Source organism: Accipiter gentilis, chromosome 17 (genome assembly GCF_929443795.1).
Source record: "Accipiter gentilis chromosome 17, bAccGen1.1, whole genome shotgun sequence".
Lineage (NCBI taxonomy): Eukaryota > Metazoa > Chordata > Aves > Accipitriformes > Accipitridae > Astur > Astur gentilis.
Genome location: NC_064896.1, coordinates 29408569 through 29428922, shown reverse-complemented (window position 1 = coordinate 29428922; position 20354 = coordinate 29408569). Strand labels below are relative to the sequence as shown.

Sequence of the window (20354 nt, the reverse complement as noted above, 5' to 3'; positions counted from 1 at the left end):
CACCGTGCGCTTCAGGACACAGGTAGAGCAGGGATGGAAAAGCATGCGAGTGCAGTCACGTCTGGGATGTTACTACCTTACCTGAGCTGCTCCTGGCCCAAGTGCACACACAAGGCAGCGCAAGAGGGGAGGACAGCATGGAAACCAGGCTGGCAGTGGGCAGAGCACTAGGCTGGGTTTACAGGACAGGTGGAGGGAGAGAGGGAGGGAGGAAAACCAGGGTAATGTAGCAAAGCCACAGTGCAGGACAGAGGCAAGTAGCGAAAAAATCCCTTTTTACAGTCAGTGATGCCTATTTTCACTACCACGAGGGCTGATTTAGGTACTTTTGGGGGGAAGATAACATGAGGGGATTGAAGGGCTGGTATAGAGTGAGCTGTCGGGTTTGGAGCTGTCTTTCAGACCAGGTAGTTTTGCAGCGCAGCTCAGAAGCTCTCTGGTGCAGCTGTGCTGCCTGTCGAATTACCCGGAGCAGGGGACCTGGCCAAAGCCCAAGCATCATGTGGATCCCACCTTGGCACAGAGGACTAACATTTGCCCATGGCTTGCGTGAGCTCTTTGCCTGGGACAGATTCCACACAGGGAAATCTGCTACGCAAGATGAGCAAAATGCAAGTGCTTGGTAAGTGAAGCTTAACTACCGTATTTAAACTTCCAAGCCAGTTTCAGAAAAGCCAGGGGACTAACCTGTGTGTACAAAGCATTTGCACTGCTGGACGGAGGCCAGAGCTGCTAGAATTGACATATGATGAGATAAATATGCAAGTAGTAAAACTCCTTATGAAAACCCTTGCTGCATTATGTAACCCTTATCTTTCACCACTGTGGCCAGGCTGGTACTAACAACCAGAACGCACAGTTTCTGCAGCTACTCTTTCATGCCTGTGCTCAGAAGAGCAGACAAACAGTAGTTCAAGCCTTTAGAGATGTTTTCACCATTGATTTACAGTACACACACCATCAAAACTTTTTCACCTGTTTTTTTCCTCCTTTCCCTCCAACTTCAGCACTTGGCCACCTTCATCATGGACAAGAGCGAGTCCATTGTGACGGTGGATGATGCTATCCGAAAACTCATCTTGCTCAACTCAAAAGAGAAGATCTGGACACAGGAGATGCTGCTACAAGTGAATGACAAGTCCATCCGCCTGCTGGACTGCGAGTCGCAGGTACCCAGCGCTCTGCGAGAGCTACCCACAGACTGATGCACAGGGTGCAGTGTGTGCCCTTCCCATTCTGCCGGACAGGACCATTTCTAAAGAACCCAAAGAGGGGCAAATCACTACCAAAATCCACTCCTGGGTGTGCGGGGGTTGGCTGACTCTAATTCAAAGGGCAGGTAGGCGTGGGATGATTTATTCACGGCTCCAGAGCCCAGATACTCCAGGTGAAAGATACCTTGAGCTGTGCTCCAGGCCAAAAACAAACCAAACTGCTTTCTGTGGGAGTGATGCAGACTTACAGGTCCACAGAGAGCTGCATAAAGCATAAGCAGAGAGGGAAGAACATATTACTTGCATTAAAATAACATGCAGGATCACCTGCCTGAGAACAGTGCCCCATTTTGACAGGTGACACTTATACATACACATAGGACACTTAATCTGAGGGGAAGGAGCAGCCAGATAGTGGGAGAGGGATGGTGCTGCCCTGATTTTAGCAATGAGAAACCAAAGAATATTAGCCCAAGATCATCCAAGGAGACAGTGGGAGGGTAAGCCCCTCACAGAAAGCACCTTTCCTCCCAGTGCTCTGCTGGGATGCATGACAAGTGTACTGGTGCAGGTAGAGCACAGCAATATGATGATGGTGAGCAACAAAGCTCAAGTTATTGAGGTCTCACACTGGGCCCCATATTCAGGGCTCTGAGGAGAAAAAGAGGCCACCTCTATTTGCCATCCACTTCTCTCCTATTCCTCAGTCCCAGGTCTCTCTCCTCAAACAGGGATCCCAGGAGTTCATACACAGGACCATTCCCCATCAGTTCAATAGTTCCCCATTGCCTCACCCCTTCCTCTTTCTCTTCCAGGAGGAGCTGGAAGACTTTCCCCTGCCGACAGTCCAGCACTGCCAAACAGTGCTGAATCAGATGCGCTATTCCTCCATCCTCCTCCTGGTGTGTCAGGATTCAGAGCAGCACAAACCTGACATCCACTTCTTCAACTGCGATGAGGTGGAGGTGAGCAGAGCCCGCCTTGCTGCTGTGAAACAGAGAACAAAATATGCTCCTAGCTGCCTGCCAGCCCCTTCTTCCTTTGCCTTCTTAGAGGCCTCAATCCTTTCCAAAGCAAAGCCCTTAAAAACATCCCCATTTTATCTTTGAGGCGGAGATGGTTCACGAGGACATAGAAAGTGCCCTGGCAGACCACAAGCATGGGAAGAAGATACGGCCACAGACACTCAAGTAAGTACTACAGGGTATAGCTAGGAGTAAAAATAAAAATAAATAAAGAAAGAAAGAAGCAGCCCTGTTTACAATGGTGCATTCACACACCAGTCTCTCAGAAACAGGATCGGCAGCCACTGACGGGTTTGTTCTGCGTCGTTTCCCTTGCAGAGCAAACCAAGAAAAGATCAGGCAGAGACAATCCATCCTCCCACCGCCGCAAGGGCCGGCTCCCATCCCGATCCAGCACGACATGCGAGGCTCAGGGATGAACAGGAACCGGGTGGCACCTCCCTCCCAGCACAATCCAGGTACGGGAAGTGCTCAGTGAGTCTGTCCTGGGGACAGGGGACTCATTAGCCTTGACAGCCAGCCCTCCTGAAATGGCCTGCGGTCATTTCAGGTCCTGTGTTGCTGGAGCACAGGGAAGCCCAGTGTCTCTTCACTGTGTTATAAAGTTAACACAGACACATACCAAAGGCATAACATTTTGTTGGATCTGTCTGTGCTTTATAAATGCCTAAAAATTGGGCTGCATCTTCTCAATTGCAGCTCAATAAATCAAAGCTCCTAGAAACTCCTTGTGAGGACACCTGTATTTCGGGGATACTGAAATTCCCAAAAGAGGTGAAAGCCCCTCATAAAACTGAGCAATGATGTGAAGCTTGGACCAGGCACAGGTGATCTCAAAATGTACAGACAAGACAGACCTGGTCAGAAAGGCAAATTCCTGGCTCTGCTGACTTCACAGGAGCCAAGATTTCACCCTCAGAAATCAAGAAACCTAGAGTTGAGTGTGGAAATGCAGATCTGAACTCACCTTGCCCATGTGCTAATCTAAAATCTTATTCCAAAACCATCCTGACCTCAGCCCATTTGAGCTGGCTTGAAAAAACTTGTATTTCTCTCTGGAGAAAGAAGCAACAGAAATAAGCTATTCCTCTGACAAAAGCTCAAATTGACTAAAACAACAAGCAAGCTGTAAGCCTTTCTTATCACTGCCTGTTGTACCACCTTCTCTTAGGATTAATTTCTAGGTTCAAGGAAAACATGTAATCAGGATACTATAAGAAACTCCAAACACCAGCTGAGAAAACACTCGTTACCCTGGGATGGGATCTGAAGCCAAGCAGCTGATCTGGCAGCCTGTTTCAGGTCCAGCTTTGCATAATGAAAATAGATCTGTATTTCAGAGCTGAACCGTATAGAAACATCTATATTCTGACGCACAGCAGTTTTTAATGAAATGGCCACCCTTAACTCTGCCCTTCCTAGGATGCTTAGCATAAAGCTTTAAGTCCGTTGCTTACATCAGCAGAGCTGGGCATTGACCCAGGCAGGATTTCTGTATCTGAGAACACAGAGCCTGGCACGAAAGCTGGTGACAGAAGAAAGCCTTGAATGATGCCTGTTTGCTGAGATCACTTCTCCTTTGAAACACGCCTTATTACTTTTTCTACAAAACCTGTCAAAACTAATCACTTCATCTTAACACTTAAAAGATGAAGCACATTTTTCATGGTCCTTTGCCAAAACTGCCTCCCTTGTTCTCCCACTTTATATATCCTGCTGTCCTAAACACCTGGTGTGCTGGTCCTTTCAAATTCCATTTCACTGAGCTGATACATTATTCTTTTCACAAGAGGCCACCCGAGCAATTGTTCACACTGAAATATCACCCCCTCACTGAGTGTCTGTCTTCTGGAAGCTGGGAGGTGCCTGGTTTTTTATTGCAAGAAGATTTTTTAATACACATTAAACACACTTGAGAGACTACACATGCATTTGGACAAAAATGCTGATTTATGCATGGGCCTGCCTAAGTATCAGTCATGCAGAATTACTGGCATGCTGCTTTCTAGCAAGCGACAGTTGCATTCACTTCCCGGTCTTATTTCTTCCTTCTCAACTACTACTTAAACTGGTACCTCTGGGACAAGGAAGGCTACTGCAGAAAGCTGGGGGTTAGAAGAGAGGGTGGGAGTTACTCTAATTGCACTTTACATATGTGCAGAGTGCTCCACCATGCAAGTGGTGGCTTTTCAGCTCCTCTGCAGGTGTTAAATCAGCTTAGATGCATCAAAGGCAAAGGAGTTAGTGACTCACAGCAGCTGGAGACCAGCACTTGCAGGTCTCTACCCATAGCTGGCCACTCTTCAGGATTCATTTACTGCTTATACTTGAAAACTGGCAGCATATTGACACAGAGGGCTGGTGGGCAGGTGCTGTGACCTTGGAAGATTTAATCAGCAACTTTGATCACCTCCTGCTCTTTGTGATCTCCTGAGGTGCTCTCATACCCCAGAATAAACAACCGAGTTGGGAGTTACCATCCCATGGTGCAGCCGTAACACATGGGTCCTTGCATTTAACGCAGCCTATTTTCAGCCTCTGATAGTAAACATATTTCTCTGTCCCTCCCTTGTTTGCAGACTATGAACGACGAGGCTCCAGCTCTCATGACCATGAAGAGTCCCGAGCCATCTTGGCACAGAAGATTGAAAAAGAAACGGTTGGTAACAAGCACAGTGCACAGTCAATAGGCAGGAGGGGGAGAAGAGAGGAAGGAAGCAAGGGGCTCCTCCACAAGCAGACATTTTATGCATAATCTAGTCATTGTTAAACTGATATAAATAAAGATATATATATCTGGGCATATATATATTTTATATAAATAAAGATATATATCTGTGCATAAAGATACGGTGAACAAAAGCAAAGCTCCATCACTGGGTCAGTTACAATCTCCTTTGACCTGAGGTAGCTCTGCTGATTTCAGAAAGTCTGCTCCTCCCCAGCCCACAGTCCAGCCTTGGGGTTATTTTCCAGACATCCATTAGCAGGGGTCACTTGTCACATCAATAAGTACAACACACAACCAGGCACAGCTTTGTGTTTGGAAAGTGATGAATTCAGCTTAATTTCATGCCTGGATTCCCCATTTCTGTGCATTCTTTCAGGAAATGAAACAGGCAGAGCGGCACCCTCTGGGATTCAGGCTTCCCAGCTGCGTGCAGTTTGGGCTCTCTTTCACCTTGGTTTGTTGCATTTCTCCCCTCACAGCAAATCCTGAACTGCACTCTGGATGACATTGAAGTGTTTGTCGCCAGGCTTCAGAAGGCTGCAGAGGCGTTCAGACAGCTCAATCAAAGGAAGAAAGGGAAGAAGAACAAGAAGAAAGGGCCAGCAGGTACAGTGCAGCACTGAGAACAAAAAGGGAACACAGGGGCATGGATGAAGGTTGGGAGGAGACCTCAACTCACATCCTAGCAAGGCCAGATTGATGCAGCAGCACAGCTACGGACCCAACAGCAGCTACACCAGTTTGGAAGGTGCTGCTGGTCTGTGGGGACCTCTTGTAGAGCAGAGAGCCTAGTGAAGCCTCCAACACAGCGAAAGACTTTTGGCTTTTCTTGAACCCTTGATTTTTACTAGTTCTAGTCTCAGCACCCATTATTGCTGTGTCTTCTGCATGCCAGCAAGATGAAACTTGCCTGAAAAGGGATGCTTTAATTAAAGTGTCTTTCTCTCCACCTTCTCATGAAAGAGGGCATGCTGACTCTTCGAGCAAGACCCCCAAGTGAGGCCGAGTTCATCGACTGCTTCCAGAAAACCAAACTGGCTTTTAACCTCTTGGTAAGACACTGAGGGTGTTTTCTTCCCATGCAGTGACAGGGCTTTTTCCCATATATCACAGTAGTAAGCATTTCAAGTGAAATTTGAACTGAAAACATTATCAAGGGACAAAGGTGTGAATTCCAGATTCTTCATAATCCAGAACAAACATTGGGTCAGGCTTGCGCAGGTTTCTTGGGGCAAGTTGTAAAACCGAAACTAGAAGTATAAAGTCCAGGATGGAACTGAGCAGCCAGGAGCCTTGCAATGCCTGGATCTCTCTTCAGATACAGTCCTGACTTAAAGCACTTGTGAAGCCATGAGCTGAGAAAGCCAAGAACTGCCATGCCCACCCTGCTGATAGTTGTGCAAAGGCTTATACAGACATCCCCATTCTAGATAATCACTTCTGCTTGTGGCCTTTAACTATCTGGGTAGTTTTGTGACAGCTTTAATCCTTGCTACCCTTACAAGCATAAAACAGAGGGCTGTAAATACTAAAATAGAAAAAAAAAAGTCTTATCTACTTTAAATTGTTCTATCCAATTCTGGCTATGGGGCAGCTGTAAAGCTGCCTCAGCCAGAGGCCTGGAAAGTCTCTTGTTAACAATAACTGATGTCCCCCATTGCCCTGAGATTCCTGGCTCCTCCTCTCTTTCTCCCCTGGAGGAGCTGCTGCGTCAAGAAGGGGATGCAGGAGCATAAAGATGTTCCCAGTGCTGCCAGCTCCGCTTAGTGAAGTGTGTGAGACCAGGAGGATAACGAGCCAGAAGGAAATTCTGCCAGTTCTGACCAAACTTGCCCAGTGACCACAGCCAAACAAGATCCTTCCTGTGAAGTTATCAGTAAGGAAACCACAGAGATTGTAAACAACCTTAATGCAGGACACCACGCTCCAGCTGCTTCTTTTAGAAGCAAATATGCATACATTTTTGCCTGCTCAGGACCAGAACCGAGTCTTGGAAGTGGCAGCTCTGGGCCAGCAATCACTGCTCGCACAAACCGATCAAGCGCCCTGCTAAGGCTATGCCACACATCCACAGCAGGATGTTAGGTTCCCTGAAGAAGCAGCTGAGGATTCTCCAAGCGTAAAGAAATCCCAGCTGGCCTGTTGCATCCCAGCCCCTTCTGACCACTGACACAGCTGTGATAAATACAGTGGAATCAGTGCGGTCAGCCAAGCCCTTCGTCACAGCACAGCCTGCACTGGAGTTAGTGTCCTTCCCTGGACACTGCCAGTCGTGCAAGTGTGGATCTATGCAAATGCTCTGGCGCATAGCCCCCACGCTCAGCTCCACTGCTGCTCCCCTGTCAGCAGCGTGGGAGCTAACGTACAGGAAATTCATTCACGTACCCAAGCTCTCCCTCCACTCGGGCCCTGAACTTTGCTGCCCACGTATTCACAAACTCACAATGAGCAGCTGATCTCCCGGCGAGAGGCGGGGGGGCAAGTAAGGAGAGTGGGGAATCAGTGGTGCTGATTCTGCCATGTCTGCCCTAGCACTGCTGTCACATGCTGCATGGCTGTGAAGTCCTTGTGAAGTGCCATTTCATTTAGTCACCTTGTTGCCATCTGTTGTTTCACACTTCCCAGTCTACATTAATGTTTAATCACCAACATTTAAAATGCCTTGCATTTCAGTAGGGAGGAGGGAGTCTCTTTTCCACTGCAACAATGCCAGTAGCACAGGACACAAGAGCGAGCTGAACGGAGGCACAAACTGAAGTGGTTTCTCACCACAGCTTAGCTGATTGCTGTTAATGAAATGCAATTCTTACAGTAATCCTAAACATTTGGTCCTCCATTCCGTCACAGTCTACTCCAAATACCAACCCTTTCGGTGGCCAGAGCAGCCCTAGGTGCTGCAGGCAAGACCTTGGTGGAGATTTTTGCTTGTCAGCAATTTTCCAAGGGACCCTGCAAAACACTTGCTCTGTTGTTTTCATTCATAGGAACTAGTGGGATTTTCAACTTTGCAAAAGTCGGAAGCAATAGGCCTGGCCCTTCCTCATAAGACTTTCAAAATAAGCTAAGGTTTTCTGCTGCTGTTCAAAATAGCTTCGAAGGGACTGATTTTAACAGAATAGGCACTCCACCCCTCCTGAAATTCAACACCCTTAAAAATGGATAGAAAATAGAAGTGATCTAAAACTGAATGATTTCTACTGCCCAATCTTCTTTCCCAATTTCAGTTGCACTGAAAAACTCCTTACTTTCTAGGTGGTGTTATTAACTGTAGCAAATATCAGTCAGCAACAATCCCTTCGTGTGACAGAAAAGAGAAGGCAAAATCAGGTTAGGGTTAAACTGGGTTTCCTTTCTCTTTCCAGGCCAAACTGAGAAAGCACATCCAGAACCCCAGCGCTTCAGAGTTGGTGCATTTCCTATTTGGGCCACTGGAACTGGTAAACCTTAGTTTTTCACAGTTTCACTGTGAACATCCTTTTTATTTCTAATGTTGCTTTTGGAATTACAGGCAGCTAGATTTTGCAGAAGAGTTAGAAGGCTGCTTACAAATGGCTAAAGCTTTCTCAGTAAAGCCTAGAAGCAACAATGCCAGTGTTTCTGGCCTCTGATCCGATTTCCAGCTTGAAGTAAATACACAAACCCTAGCAAATATGAATCTTTCCACCCCACCAATAAGGACTTACTGTGGAAAAAAGGTGCAAGCCAGCTCTGGTTCCCATTGGGAATCTGACTGATCTCACCCTCAAGCAAACATGGCTCAATATTTGCACTGAAAGTAGGAAGCAGAAATCCCAGTTTGAAAAAGAAGTCAGAAGGGACACAAATACCAAGTGATATTGCATTTTTTAAAGTGCCAGCTTGCAATGTATCCTGTCTCTAACAACGGCTAATTTTTAGATCAGACCTTGCTTTGACTCCAATAGAAAAATTCTTGTGTTCCTCTGAACTGTCCATTCTTCTTCAAAGATTTAGGTTGATGTTTCTTGAGACAACTGAGTTGGCCTAAGGATTAGCTGCTGCCAACAGGAGTCAGGCCATCCCTTGGCATGAAGGCTTGCCCTCTGGCTTTCATTTTATACCTTGGAGAATTTAGGAACTATTTGCCTTATTTGTCTGTTTGCTTTTTCTTAATAAAATCTGCCAATCAAGTACTATCAGTGCAGTCCAAGGATAACAAGGGGATGCTGAGGGTATACAGCACCCCTTTTAGGTAGCAGCAAATCATTAATTTAGTTCATCTGTGTTGTAAAACCTCACCCTTACCTATGAAGGCATAGAGGAGAACTTTGGAAGTGCAAGCCTAATGTGAATTAGCCTGGTTTTAGAGGTACTCACCATGAAGGGTACATTGGCTTCCTTTGGAGTGGGCGGTCATAGAGACTCCAAAGGATCAGAGCCACTGATTTTTCTCTTCGATTTCTGTTCCTGTGTGTGTGCTGGTTTGATATTCTGAACATTTCCTGCAAAATCTCTTATATTTCTGTGTAATCCAGATCATCAGTAGCTGTGGTGGCCCTGAGCTTGCCAAGTCTGTCGTCAGCCCACTTCTTTCTAAAGACGCCACGGATTTCCTTAGAGGACACCTGACACCAAAAGAGATAAACCTCTGGGATTCCCTGGGAGAGACATGGACCAGATCCAGGTGAGGACAGAGCTGCCATCTCGCCAGGTTCCCCGAGCTCTTGAGAAAGGCAGAGGGTCAAGGATGCCCTGATGCCCCTGCTTCTCCCTGACACGCTTTCAGAGACATGTTGCTTGTGAATCTCATTGCATATTCCCCGCTTCATATCCTAGAGCTGAATGGCCCCGAGAAGCAAACATCCCCACCTACATCCCCAAATTCCGCAATGGCTGGGAACCGCCTGTGGAAATCTTCCGTGGAGCTCCCTGGGAAATAGACATTGGACACTTGCAAGAAGAGGTTAGTCTTGTGTCCCTGGCCACCCTCTCTTTTTTTCCCCCTTCCTCCCCCTTTTGCAGAGTGAGAGATGGATCTGTGGAGTTTGCAGTGCTGTGTAACAAGCAGTCGGCTCAAAACTCAGATGGATCTGGTCATTCCAGTTAAATATGGAAAGAAAATAAGGCCAGAAAAGGGCAGCAATAATCAGCCTCACCTCCTGATCAACAGGAAATAGGATACTATACTGTAGCTGAGCCCCATGGATACAGGTTTGCCTGAAGAACATTTCTCTGATGTGCACCTCGTCATGACCAAAAGCTTCCATGCCATGATTCATCTACCGCTATCACTCTCCTTTCCTCTGATACAGCTTTCCCCTTTCCTGGTAACACTGACTCCATTTTTCCCTTTCCAGCTATCATCAGCCAATGGATATCCTTACCGTAACTCCTCACTCAAGCGTGGCCAGACCCCTGATCAGACACAAGCTGTGGATGCCTTTAAACAGAACGTCACTCAACATGTAAATAGGTAACGTATCAGCACCACGCTGGACAACGGCACCTCAGCTGCCACCTTGTAACCTCATAAACACCCACTGCAACAGATCATGACACCAGGATGTTTTGGCATCCTGGTAGCTAACTCTCTGCCATTATTAATTCAGACTTGGTAACAATATCAAGAGAACTCAAAGATCAGATGAGGGATTATTCATGTAAACACTGTCTGCTTTTTAATCACCAGCAGGTGTACAAGGAAATGGGTTACATGTGTTTTCTACCACAAGAGGCAAAAATACTTCATTAGTCAATCAGTAGGTCTTGTTTCATAACATCAGCCCACCAAAGTGATATTAAGGATCACGTGCCAAAGATACTGCGCTGCATTTTTGTTCTCCGTACGTTTAGAGAAGCTAGCATCTCTCCATTCATCCTAGAGCCACAACACATTGCATAGAAAAGAACCTGTTTATAGGAGGAATCTGTATGAAGGTATAAGCACATGCAAGCTTTCTGCTGTTGAAAAATGCAGTGCTGGGAAAGAGCAGCCTGACCCCAGCAGCACTGCATGCAAAACATTTTAACTAAGGCAGTGCCACTTATTTCACTGGATGCAGCAGCTCCTCCTTTTGCTTTCAGTCACAACCAAAGGGAATAAGATTTATTAGAGGCTGAATAAAATTAGAATGTGTTTCCAGTCTTGCCCATCTCTCCATCAGGAATTGACAGGGCGTTGATTTCAGACAACTCTTCTTAATGAGATAAATCCAGAAAATGGGGAAAAACACTCCCCTTTCTCTGGAAGTCTTGGAAAGTTCAGTTCCCAACCCAGAACCAACAAGGCCACCCCTTTGCCTCAGGCTTTTTTTCCAAGGAAAAGATGGCTCTCATAATTTAACCAAACACTCTGCCCCACTGCTAGTTTTCTGTTACATTACTCAGTGGTATAAAATCTTTATGAAAGAACTTTTGGTTCAAAGTTTAGAGGCTTTTCATCTGCTTGCTTGTTTACACAGGCTTACACCTTTGAAATTTTCACAAGGTCTTCGAGTTTCAACAAACTCTTCCCAAATTGCAAATGAATTCTCTGCCATAGTCTGCTTTGTGGTGATTTGACATGAAGTTATCGACTTCAAATCTTCGAAGATTGAAGTCCAGACCCAGCAAAGCACTTAACCATGCACTTTTCTGTAGCCAGCTCCAGACTGGAAAAAAACCTTCAAGCCAGACTGTTTTTTCATAGTTTTATGTTCTAATCTAGAAGATTTATAAGGTCTACTACTACAAAAGAAGTTCAAATTCACAGCAAAATACATTAAATCCAATTATATCAGCAAAATAACTTATTCTTCTCATTCACCCCTTCAGAGGTCCTAGTGGGACCATAAAATGGTACAGATGCAGTGTTGAGTACAGAAAGAATTATGATAACAAATTCTCTTCTCCAATTCCACATTTCTCAGTGAGGTTATGAAAAGTAAGGAGAACTTAGTTTACATGCGAACATTTAAGTCTATCTTTAGTGACTAGTAGACAATGCACTGAAGGAAACATTTTCATCTGTTAGTCTCAGCAGACAAACTATAAATAGTAGTGTCGAGCCCTGGAATACAAATTAACAGCATGCCTTTTTACCAAGGTGACTATTTCCCTGAGTCACCACCCATTTTAACTACAGTGTGAGCATAGATGAGGATCTCTGTTCTCCTGGGGTAGGTGTTGTATCTTTTTACCTACCTTTCAGACTGTCAACAGCAAGTTTTCCTTATGCATAATGTTTAAGAAAAAAAAAAAAAAGGAAAATCAAAGTTAACAGCACCAAAGCAGATGCTAAAATTGAGAAGCTGCTTAGATGTCTTCTTCAGTCCAGAGCAGACCTCAGCCAAGCCTGCCCGGATGTTTGCCAAGATCACAGTACTGGCACAGACATATTTCCTGCTGTACTCATGCTTTTTTTCAGGGTAGTTTGAACTAGTTTTCTAACCAAGAGACCCCATATTAACAAATATACCCACACAACAGTATTATTATTTACACCAGGGCTTTTGGCTGCAGAGAAGTGTCATGGAAGCCCCAAGCAACGTTACAATAATCAGTGAAGGTCACTTGTGTAAAATCTAGTCGCATGCAAATTACACATTAGCTTCAAACTCCTCCAGCCATCACCTCTTTCCTCATGACTCATTTACCTTCTGGAATGCTACAAAAGAAGTAAATTCTACCTAACTCCCTAGTTTCCTTCCCCTCCCTGCCTTCAGGGTACTGCTGGGTAAGGCCACCACTCCCTTTCTTGACTGGTGGATTCAATCTGTCTGAAAGCCTGCTCCAAGCTCTCCCTGACTACAGACTTACAACTTCTATATTGCACACAGCCGGAACTGCACCAGGAGTTGTCCCAAATCAAGCAAGCTAAAGACAACACTACAGCCATAGGCATGATATCAAACCACTAAACCAGTGGTTTCAACCTTTTTCAGGCCATCAAAAGCTATCTAATGAAGACAATAAACTGAACTGAAACTAAGCATAATGGGCTTGCTTTTCAAAGTCAGGTTTTACAGATGCCTCAGAAGCAGTCCACAAAGAGCCAAGTTTCCACAGATCATAGATTTAAAATCACTGACCAAACCCAAGAACTTCACAGCGGAAAAACATCAGGCTCAAAACTACAATTGCTAGCAGTGCTGGAAGCACTGGCTTGACTCAGCTACACAGAACCTGACATAAACTGGAGAACCTGACCCCCTGCTGGCATGGCCACTGCGAATACAGCACCTGGGAGTCTTCTGCATCTGGTAGCTGTGCAGGTTGCAAGTCATAAGCAGAAAGATCCATAGAAGGTCCATTAATGTAGTTTCCACCTGCCCTGACACAACAAGGCAAGACAGTTTTTCCATACTGCAAACAATTTTGGAATTAAAAAATAACACTACACCCATCCCAACCAGAGAAGAAAAAGATGAGATCTGCAAAATTTCCCTAAGCTAGGCAAAAAAAAACCCTATGAAAAAATAAGCCATTTCAGTTTGGGTCAAAGGAAATCTTTCATTGCACTTTTTTCCACCATTTTCTACAATCTACCACATTTATTTTCTCTCTCTCTCTCCAATTGATAAGTCATTCAACATTGAAAGCTGTATATTCTTGTATCAGAAATTCCCAAGCAAAATACTTAAACACATTCCTTTCCCCCCAAACATATCTTGGAATAGAAACACTCAAACTCACTTTTCCTGGGAACCTGCAGAATCCTGATTCAGTAGCTCAGCATTTGTTGCCTGATGAAAAAAAAACATAGATTTCCAGTCAGTTCTACCTACAGTCACTAGTGCCTGCTTCTCCCGTACTGTGGCATATGGGGCAGTTGTTTCCACTTATCAGGACATGAGAGTATCACACTTATTTTTCACAGGAGGTGCAATCAGAGCATTTTGTTTGTGCTTTGTCAGTCTCCCCAGTCCTTGCAGCAGTAAAGCAGCAACAGACAGGGGAAGTCTTTTCTTCTACCCTGAAAGCAGCAGCCTCACAGTCCCCCAACAAGGCCGCTAACCAAACAGCCCTACAGCCTTTTTTTTTTTATTTCTTCCAAGCATAGGGTCCTTCACTAGAATGAGGGGTGAAAATCTTCTTCAAAAAAAGAGTAGCAAAGAGGTACTGCCCCTCCTAACACAAACACAATTGTCTCCCTACCTGCACTGGCACAGTCTTCACCACTCTTCTTTTACCAGTGAACCTATATTGCCCTAATTATTAGATAGGACTCCATTAAAACTCCTTTATTTTAACCTTCTGCAGGAATTTTGAGGCACAGGGAATGGCTCTGCCGAAGAGATATGCCAAAATCCGCTACGATTTCACCGCGCGAAATGCCAATGAACTCTCAGTGCTTAAGGATGAAATCCTGGAGGTACGTGAACATGCTGGGGAGGAGATGTGCCCTCCTCCCTTTTCCGGGAACAGCAGAGAGATCTAGAGACACCGGCAAGTGCCAACTCATTTTTGCTTGGTGTTTTCTGAGCAGTAACACAAAGCTTTGCTCAAACCTAAAGCTTTACCTCTGAGCTGGAGCAGGCTGACTGTATGCATTGGGTCATTTGCTCAGCTGAAACACATCAGTCACATCTTAATTAGCAATGAGGGGGAAGGAAAACAAGTCACTGTATTACACTGCTCACCCACTTGCTGGGCCTATGTTCATTATTACTAGTCCCCCCCAAAGGAATTATTTTCTATGAAAACATCCTTTTTCATAATCTTTCTCTTACTGCAATACTGTTGGCAGCTGGAGAATGTAGGACACGACTTGGTCTACACTTTACTGTAACAGAACTATGACTTGAAAGAAAGACTTCTGTTCAAAAATGTAACTAGAATGAGAAATGTGTGTGGGCCTTGCCAGCAAAGCTCATCCATTCTGGAAAGATTACTTTAAAAAAACTAAATAAAAAAATCGCAGTTCTGGGTTGAAACAAGCCTGCTGAAAGGACCAAGGGGACAGGTACAATAGGAGATATCTCAGCAATGGGCAATCTCCTTGCCACATCATGGTTATGATGTGATGATGTTATGTACTATGATGTAACACATGATCAAGTTATATGAGAACACTGGCATTTTTGGCAGGAGACACTAGATTTATTTTTTTTTAATGCAAAAAGACAACACAAATTCAGTCACTGGAAAAAAAAAAAAAAAAGGAGAAACAGGCAAATTAAGTATGAACTATGAGTTCTTCAGCGCTCCAGTTCTGTTTTCCCCCAGAGATGCTCTCCTGTTCATCATTAAGATAAGTTCTGATGCTTTTCAGGAAAGGCTTCAGTCTTGAATTGCAAATGTGCACAACAGATCTATTTGCCAGCTCCTGGCCTCAAGGATGTTATTCTGACAACTTCATGTTACTGTGTGGTTTATTTCCACTATATGCCATTTATGTTTGCCAGAAATCTGATGTTTTCACTAGCAAATTTATTTTTTTCCCTCTCTCAGGTGTTGGAAGATAATAAGCAGTGGTGGAAGTTGCTCAACCGGAGCGGGCAGGCTGGTTACGTCCCTTATAATATCCTGGATGTGGTGAAACTGGAAGAGCTCGAACAGGTCTGTAGTCAGGTGATACTTAACTGGTAGCCAGCTGCAGGGCATAATTAGCCTCTGAGAATAATCTTGTAATTAGACCTCTCTGGATTTCTTAGGATGCTGTGCACAAGTCAGGATGAACCCTCACATGGAGATGAACAAGGATCCTGGGGATTCCTGAGTCTCCTATGATAAAACTTTCACATTTTACCACCGTTACCTTTGCCTGTCCTTGCTATCTGTGCAGCAGCCTCATGCTTTCCTCCCACTCTGAGATGCCAAGCACATTGCCTGCTGCCAACAGTGCCTGGCAGGCAGGGTTATGGGACAGGCGAAGGCTGAGTCCTCCTGCAGCAGCCTGCTATGAAGTGAGACCCTAGCTTGAAGGGATGCCCACCCTGAGCCTAGCAGCATGACTTGTTCATCCCAACAGAAAAGGTCTTGTGTTGAGGTGTCACCAAACAGCTGCTGGCTACAGTGGCTTGAAAGAGTTCCACCCTCTGCCAGTGCCTTCCCCCCCCAAACCCACATACTTCTCAGCCTATGGTTTACCACCTCCTCTGTTGCAAAACCCTGCTGCTTTCAGGGCTGTGCTGTGAAGAGGATGAAAGAGCTAATGCAGCCATAAAAGCAAATTTTGCCATGAAAATGCTGAGATTTTTGTTGGGGGTTAAATTAAACACAGACAGTTCCCTCATCTAGTTTAGTTCAGCAGCAGGAACAAGTTACTGGAGTGGATGCAGATGGAAATACCATCTAAGTGAGTACTAAGTGAATATTGCTCTCAAGCACCTTGCATTGCAAAAATGTGGAGCTGGAGAGCTCTAAATGCCCTAAGGAAGCATGGAATTGGTTACCCACTTTGCTATTTCACAGCTTGGGCAAAGCATAAGGTGCCCCAGCAGGCTTCTGGATAAAAGCCCTGTTAGTTTAATCAAAATGTCAAAAAACTCTTTCCAGACTGCTCCAGGCACTTGGCAGTGGTCCCACTTAACATCCTATTACTAGAGCAGTGATGCTTTAGCTTCAAATGGGATTTCTGTTTTTTTCTCTTCATATAAAAATCCTTTTGCTTCCCTTGCTCTCCATCTCCAAGGAAGCCCTATGAGCAGTAATTTCTGCATAGCAAAAGGCTAAAGGGACGAGTCATGCATGTGAGAGCAGTCATCTGCAGCAGTAGTAAGCAAGCATACAATACCACTCCTCACTGTGTGGTGAGCGTGACATATTTTCCAGGTGTGTAAATGCCGTGTCAATGCCTTCACGCAGTCTTCAGCCTTTGGTTTGGGTTCTGTTCTTTCCCATAAGACCCCAGAAATTAAGTTCTTCCATGCAGCTCCAACTGAGGTCTCAACAGCCTCAGCTGCGTGGCCCCAGATCAGCACAGAGAGAACATGGCAATTTGTCCCTCAATTTGCTATCATGGGTGGGAAGCAAAAAGTTTAAGAAAATGACAAATGGCAAAAAAAATTCTTACACTTTTTTGTTTTTCTTTCTTATCATCTAGTCTAACCAGAGGTACAAAGGAGACCTGAGCCCCAGGGGATATGGACCGTCCAGCCCAACTCACAAGCTACCTGCCAGCTATGCTGGGGATAAATGGGGAAGTGAAATGTTATCGCGCAACTCTCCCCAGGACGCCAAAGAACGTATGTGTCCCAAACCAAGCTCCCAGCATCCAGGCACCTTTTACACCACACATAGCAGCCTCAGGCAGCCAGAGAGCTTGGCACTGTGGCTTTGCATTTCAGGACTTAATTGAAAAGTTTCTGTGAACACATGGTTTTGCTCACTCTCTGTCCTGGTGGTTTTCTTTCTTTCTTTACTTTTACCATAATGGTCTGTCCACTGTTTTTTGTTGTGTGCATGTAACCAGACCTACCCAAGGGCTTTCCCTCTCATAAAGCTCTGCACAAGGAGTGACTGCACCTGTTAGTGATAAGCAATAGACCAGCAGTGGTTTGGGAGGAGGTTCCAGGTAGTGCAACAACCAACAGAGCAGCCCTGAGGAGGTCACTGACTCACATCAGGACTCTCAGGCGGCCTGGGACAAGCAGGGCAAAAAGGTGATCACCTTAACCCTCCTTCCAGCTTGACCCTCCTCCTACTCCCAAGGAGAGAGTTTCCTTTCCCACCAAAACGTTTAAGTGTGTCTAAGCAATCACACACATTCAGGTCAATCCCTTTCGCTTGCTTCCTTTGCTCCTATCTCCTGCCACACATGCACTGCCTGCCTGGCCTGTTCCTTCATGTGGTTTCAGAGAATTCCAGCCAGCAGATCTGCCAATATGAGATTCACATCACTCCCTCACCCTGCGCATGCTATGCGGCGTCACAGAGCATGAAAAAGACCAGGAGCCCTGCTCACCTCGCCCCCTTATCACACCCTGCATACACCTGTAGCAAGCTGTCTCCCAAAGGCCACAACCAGTGTTCATCCCCTCTTCAGCTACCGTGGACTCCTGGAAGCAGGAGCCCTTTTGGGATGATGGAAAGCCCCATAATACGAGCATCATGGGCATGTATCATTAATAACACTTGAGTTATTCTTCACAGTCTTCAGGAGTTTCATGGAAAAAGTGATACTAGATGATGTGTCGCTGGAGTTTTATGAGTGTGCTGCTCACTCCCAGTTCATGCTTCCTGCCACTTCTATTTAGCTGCACAGCAAAATGAGGACTGAAAAGTAGAGGGAGCAGGGCTACAGCTCAAAGACAAGACTCTAGTTTTAGGTACTCACAGAACTGGCCTTCCACATCAGGCAACAGCGAAAGGGCAATGGGAAGAAAATAAATGGTAATACAGAGGCACAGAAAAATGGGAACCTCGTTCTCAGAAACAGATAGTCAGAGGTCAGTCTCCCTGACCTCTGCTGTCTCATGTGGTCTGGGTTTTTTCCCCTCCCTGCTGCTAGGTTTGCAGGGCAATTTCCTTATTTCAATAGCCCGAAGGGAACTAAGTAACTCAAAAACAGGAAGATGACAAACTAGGGCAAAAACACAACAGCAACACCAGACATCAGGGAAAAAGGACCTTGTCCCTTGGCACTGCTTGACAGCATTGGTGGGAGCAAAGACACTGCCAGATCAGGTTTTACACCCTTCAGCAAGCTTCTGCTAGTTGGTGTTGCAGAGTTTTATGTCCTTTGAATGAGGTGTGATGAACAGGATAGGTTAGTAACACGAGAAACAAGATTGATCTCAGTATAAATTTATATATAAAATAGGGGAAAATATAGGTCTTTAGCAGGTCCAAGCTACTAGAAAGAAAATTAACTCTATCCCAGCCGAAACCAGGACATGAAGCAATAAGGCCAAAATCTCAGACATGTAGTGCTTGTCCCAAACCTTGCCCTTGTCCCAGGGGACAGTCACACTGCAAGAAACCTTTAAGCAGCTTTTTAGGTTCAGTGATCACTGTGGACGATGAGCATTTGGCTGTTACTTTGTGATTCCTCCTCTCCATCATTCTGGAGAAGAACTGCAGAAATCTAGGTTTCTCCCAAACAACAAGCAAGGTTTCAGAAGCTGAAGGAAGTTCAGAGTATTTGGTTGGGAGACAAGGGGAGATTCCCAAAGTCTGCTCCAGTAGACTACCAGCCTCCAAAACTGTGGTGGTCTCCCTTTACACGTTTGTTCCTGATGGAAGTTTGAAGGTCAAAATGTTGTTGCTCAACTTATCGCTCTAAAAGCACTTAAGCTTGTTCTTTAAAACTAAACAACAGAAGTAAGCACTTTCCTTTGGTGTATTTACAGACAATAAAAATGCTAAGCCACATTTTGATCTTCCTTACACTTTCCCTGCAAATGCATTAATTTAATAGGATTTGTGACTGAGGACTTAATTTCATTCCCTGCTCTCTACCTTGTGCCTTGTTTCCCCAGAACTTATTCATCAAATGGACGAGCTGAATGATGAGTTGCTAAAGAAGATCACAAACAATAAAATTCAGCCTCCCCAGAGGAATTTCAAAGTGGAAAAGCCTCAGCAAGTTTTTGTTCCCCTCACCTTTGAATCCAGCACTGAAGAAGTCAAAGCTTGGCTGGAGGCAAAGTCATTCAGCAAAGAGTAAGATCTGCTTTACTACCATATGAAATTCTGCTCCTTCATCTAAAAAGGAGCGGGGGAGGCAGCTTGCAACTTTTCAACTGGATTACAAGTCACTTGTATTTACTTACAGAGCCTGTGTTGCAAATTAGATTTCAATCATATTAAAACCAGGCTATATAACCAGTATATTCAGAGCCCAAACTTACTCCTTTTCTTTCTTATACGCTGTCAAATAAACCTTGTCTTAGAGCACAGCAGAAGACCTAATGAGTAGCTGCAAATAAACGAATGGTCTTGCTTATTCTCACAACTCACAGCCAAATACTGCACAACCTCCTAGCAGTGGTGCGTGTCTGGCCCCGGTTAGCCAGTTCAGAGTGCTGAACTTAAGAAAAATAACTAATTAACTAACTAAATGCATGGCCTGTGGGAAAATTCCAGATGACTGCCTGTGTCTGGAGAAGCTGTCCTAAAGTATCTCTGAGGAAGAGCCAGACCCTCAGCCGGGACTAGCAAATCTTCCCAGGGAAGGACCAAAAAGCTGCACGTGGTCAAGGATTACAAGTTACAACTCACACTCTGCACAGCGAGCTAAGAGGAGCTCCAGGATTGCTCCCCAAATGCGATGCAACCAGAGTGAAATCACTGCAATACCCGTGGGGCTGGGTATACAGTGGACGCCAGGGTGACTCTAGCTTCACCTATTTCTCATGGCTCGCTGTCGTCCCCACCAAGAGCTTGGGTTACCCAACAGCTGCCACCTCAGCACAGCCCAGGGCCTTGCATGTGATATGATCCTGGTGCAGGGGCTGCACGTCAGCTGCTCCTAGCCCTTTTATCTCTGACTCCCCTCACCTT

General features: G+C 45.3%; 1 protein-coding gene across 2 annotated transcripts in view; it reads left to right on the top strand.

Annotated features, from left to right (window-relative positions):
* Positions 1-20354, top strand: part of EPS8L2 (EPS8 like 2) — a 66613-nt gene that overhangs the window by 43366 nt on the left and 2893 nt on the right. Inside the window, exons 1-16 of one of the 2 annotated variants that reach the window (XM_049821282.1) lie at positions 604-622; positions 1008-1169; positions 2030-2179; positions 2325-2404; positions 2558-2697; positions 4819-4898; positions 5450-5576; positions 5934-6022; positions 8333-8407; positions 9464-9612; positions 9765-9891; positions 10286-10401; positions 14169-14280; positions 15360-15467; positions 16954-17095; positions 19331-19514. In XM_049821282.1, the coding sequence (XP_049677239.1) occupies positions 1026-1169; positions 2030-2179; positions 2325-2404; positions 2558-2697; positions 4819-4898; positions 5450-5576; positions 5934-6022; positions 8333-8407; positions 9464-9612; positions 9765-9891; positions 10286-10401; positions 14169-14280; positions 15360-15467; positions 16954-17095; positions 19331-19514 (1823 nt within the window). In that variant the 5' untranslated portion in view covers positions 604-622; positions 1008-1025. Of the gene's footprint in view, positions 1-603; positions 623-1007; positions 1170-2029; positions 2180-2324; positions 2405-2557; positions 2698-4818; positions 4899-5449; positions 5577-5933; positions 6023-8332; positions 8408-9463; positions 9613-9764; positions 9892-10285; positions 10402-14168; positions 14281-15359; positions 15468-16953; positions 17096-19330; positions 19515-20354 lie in introns of those variants that run through there. The other variant, XM_049821281.1, reaches the window with a different exon arrangement.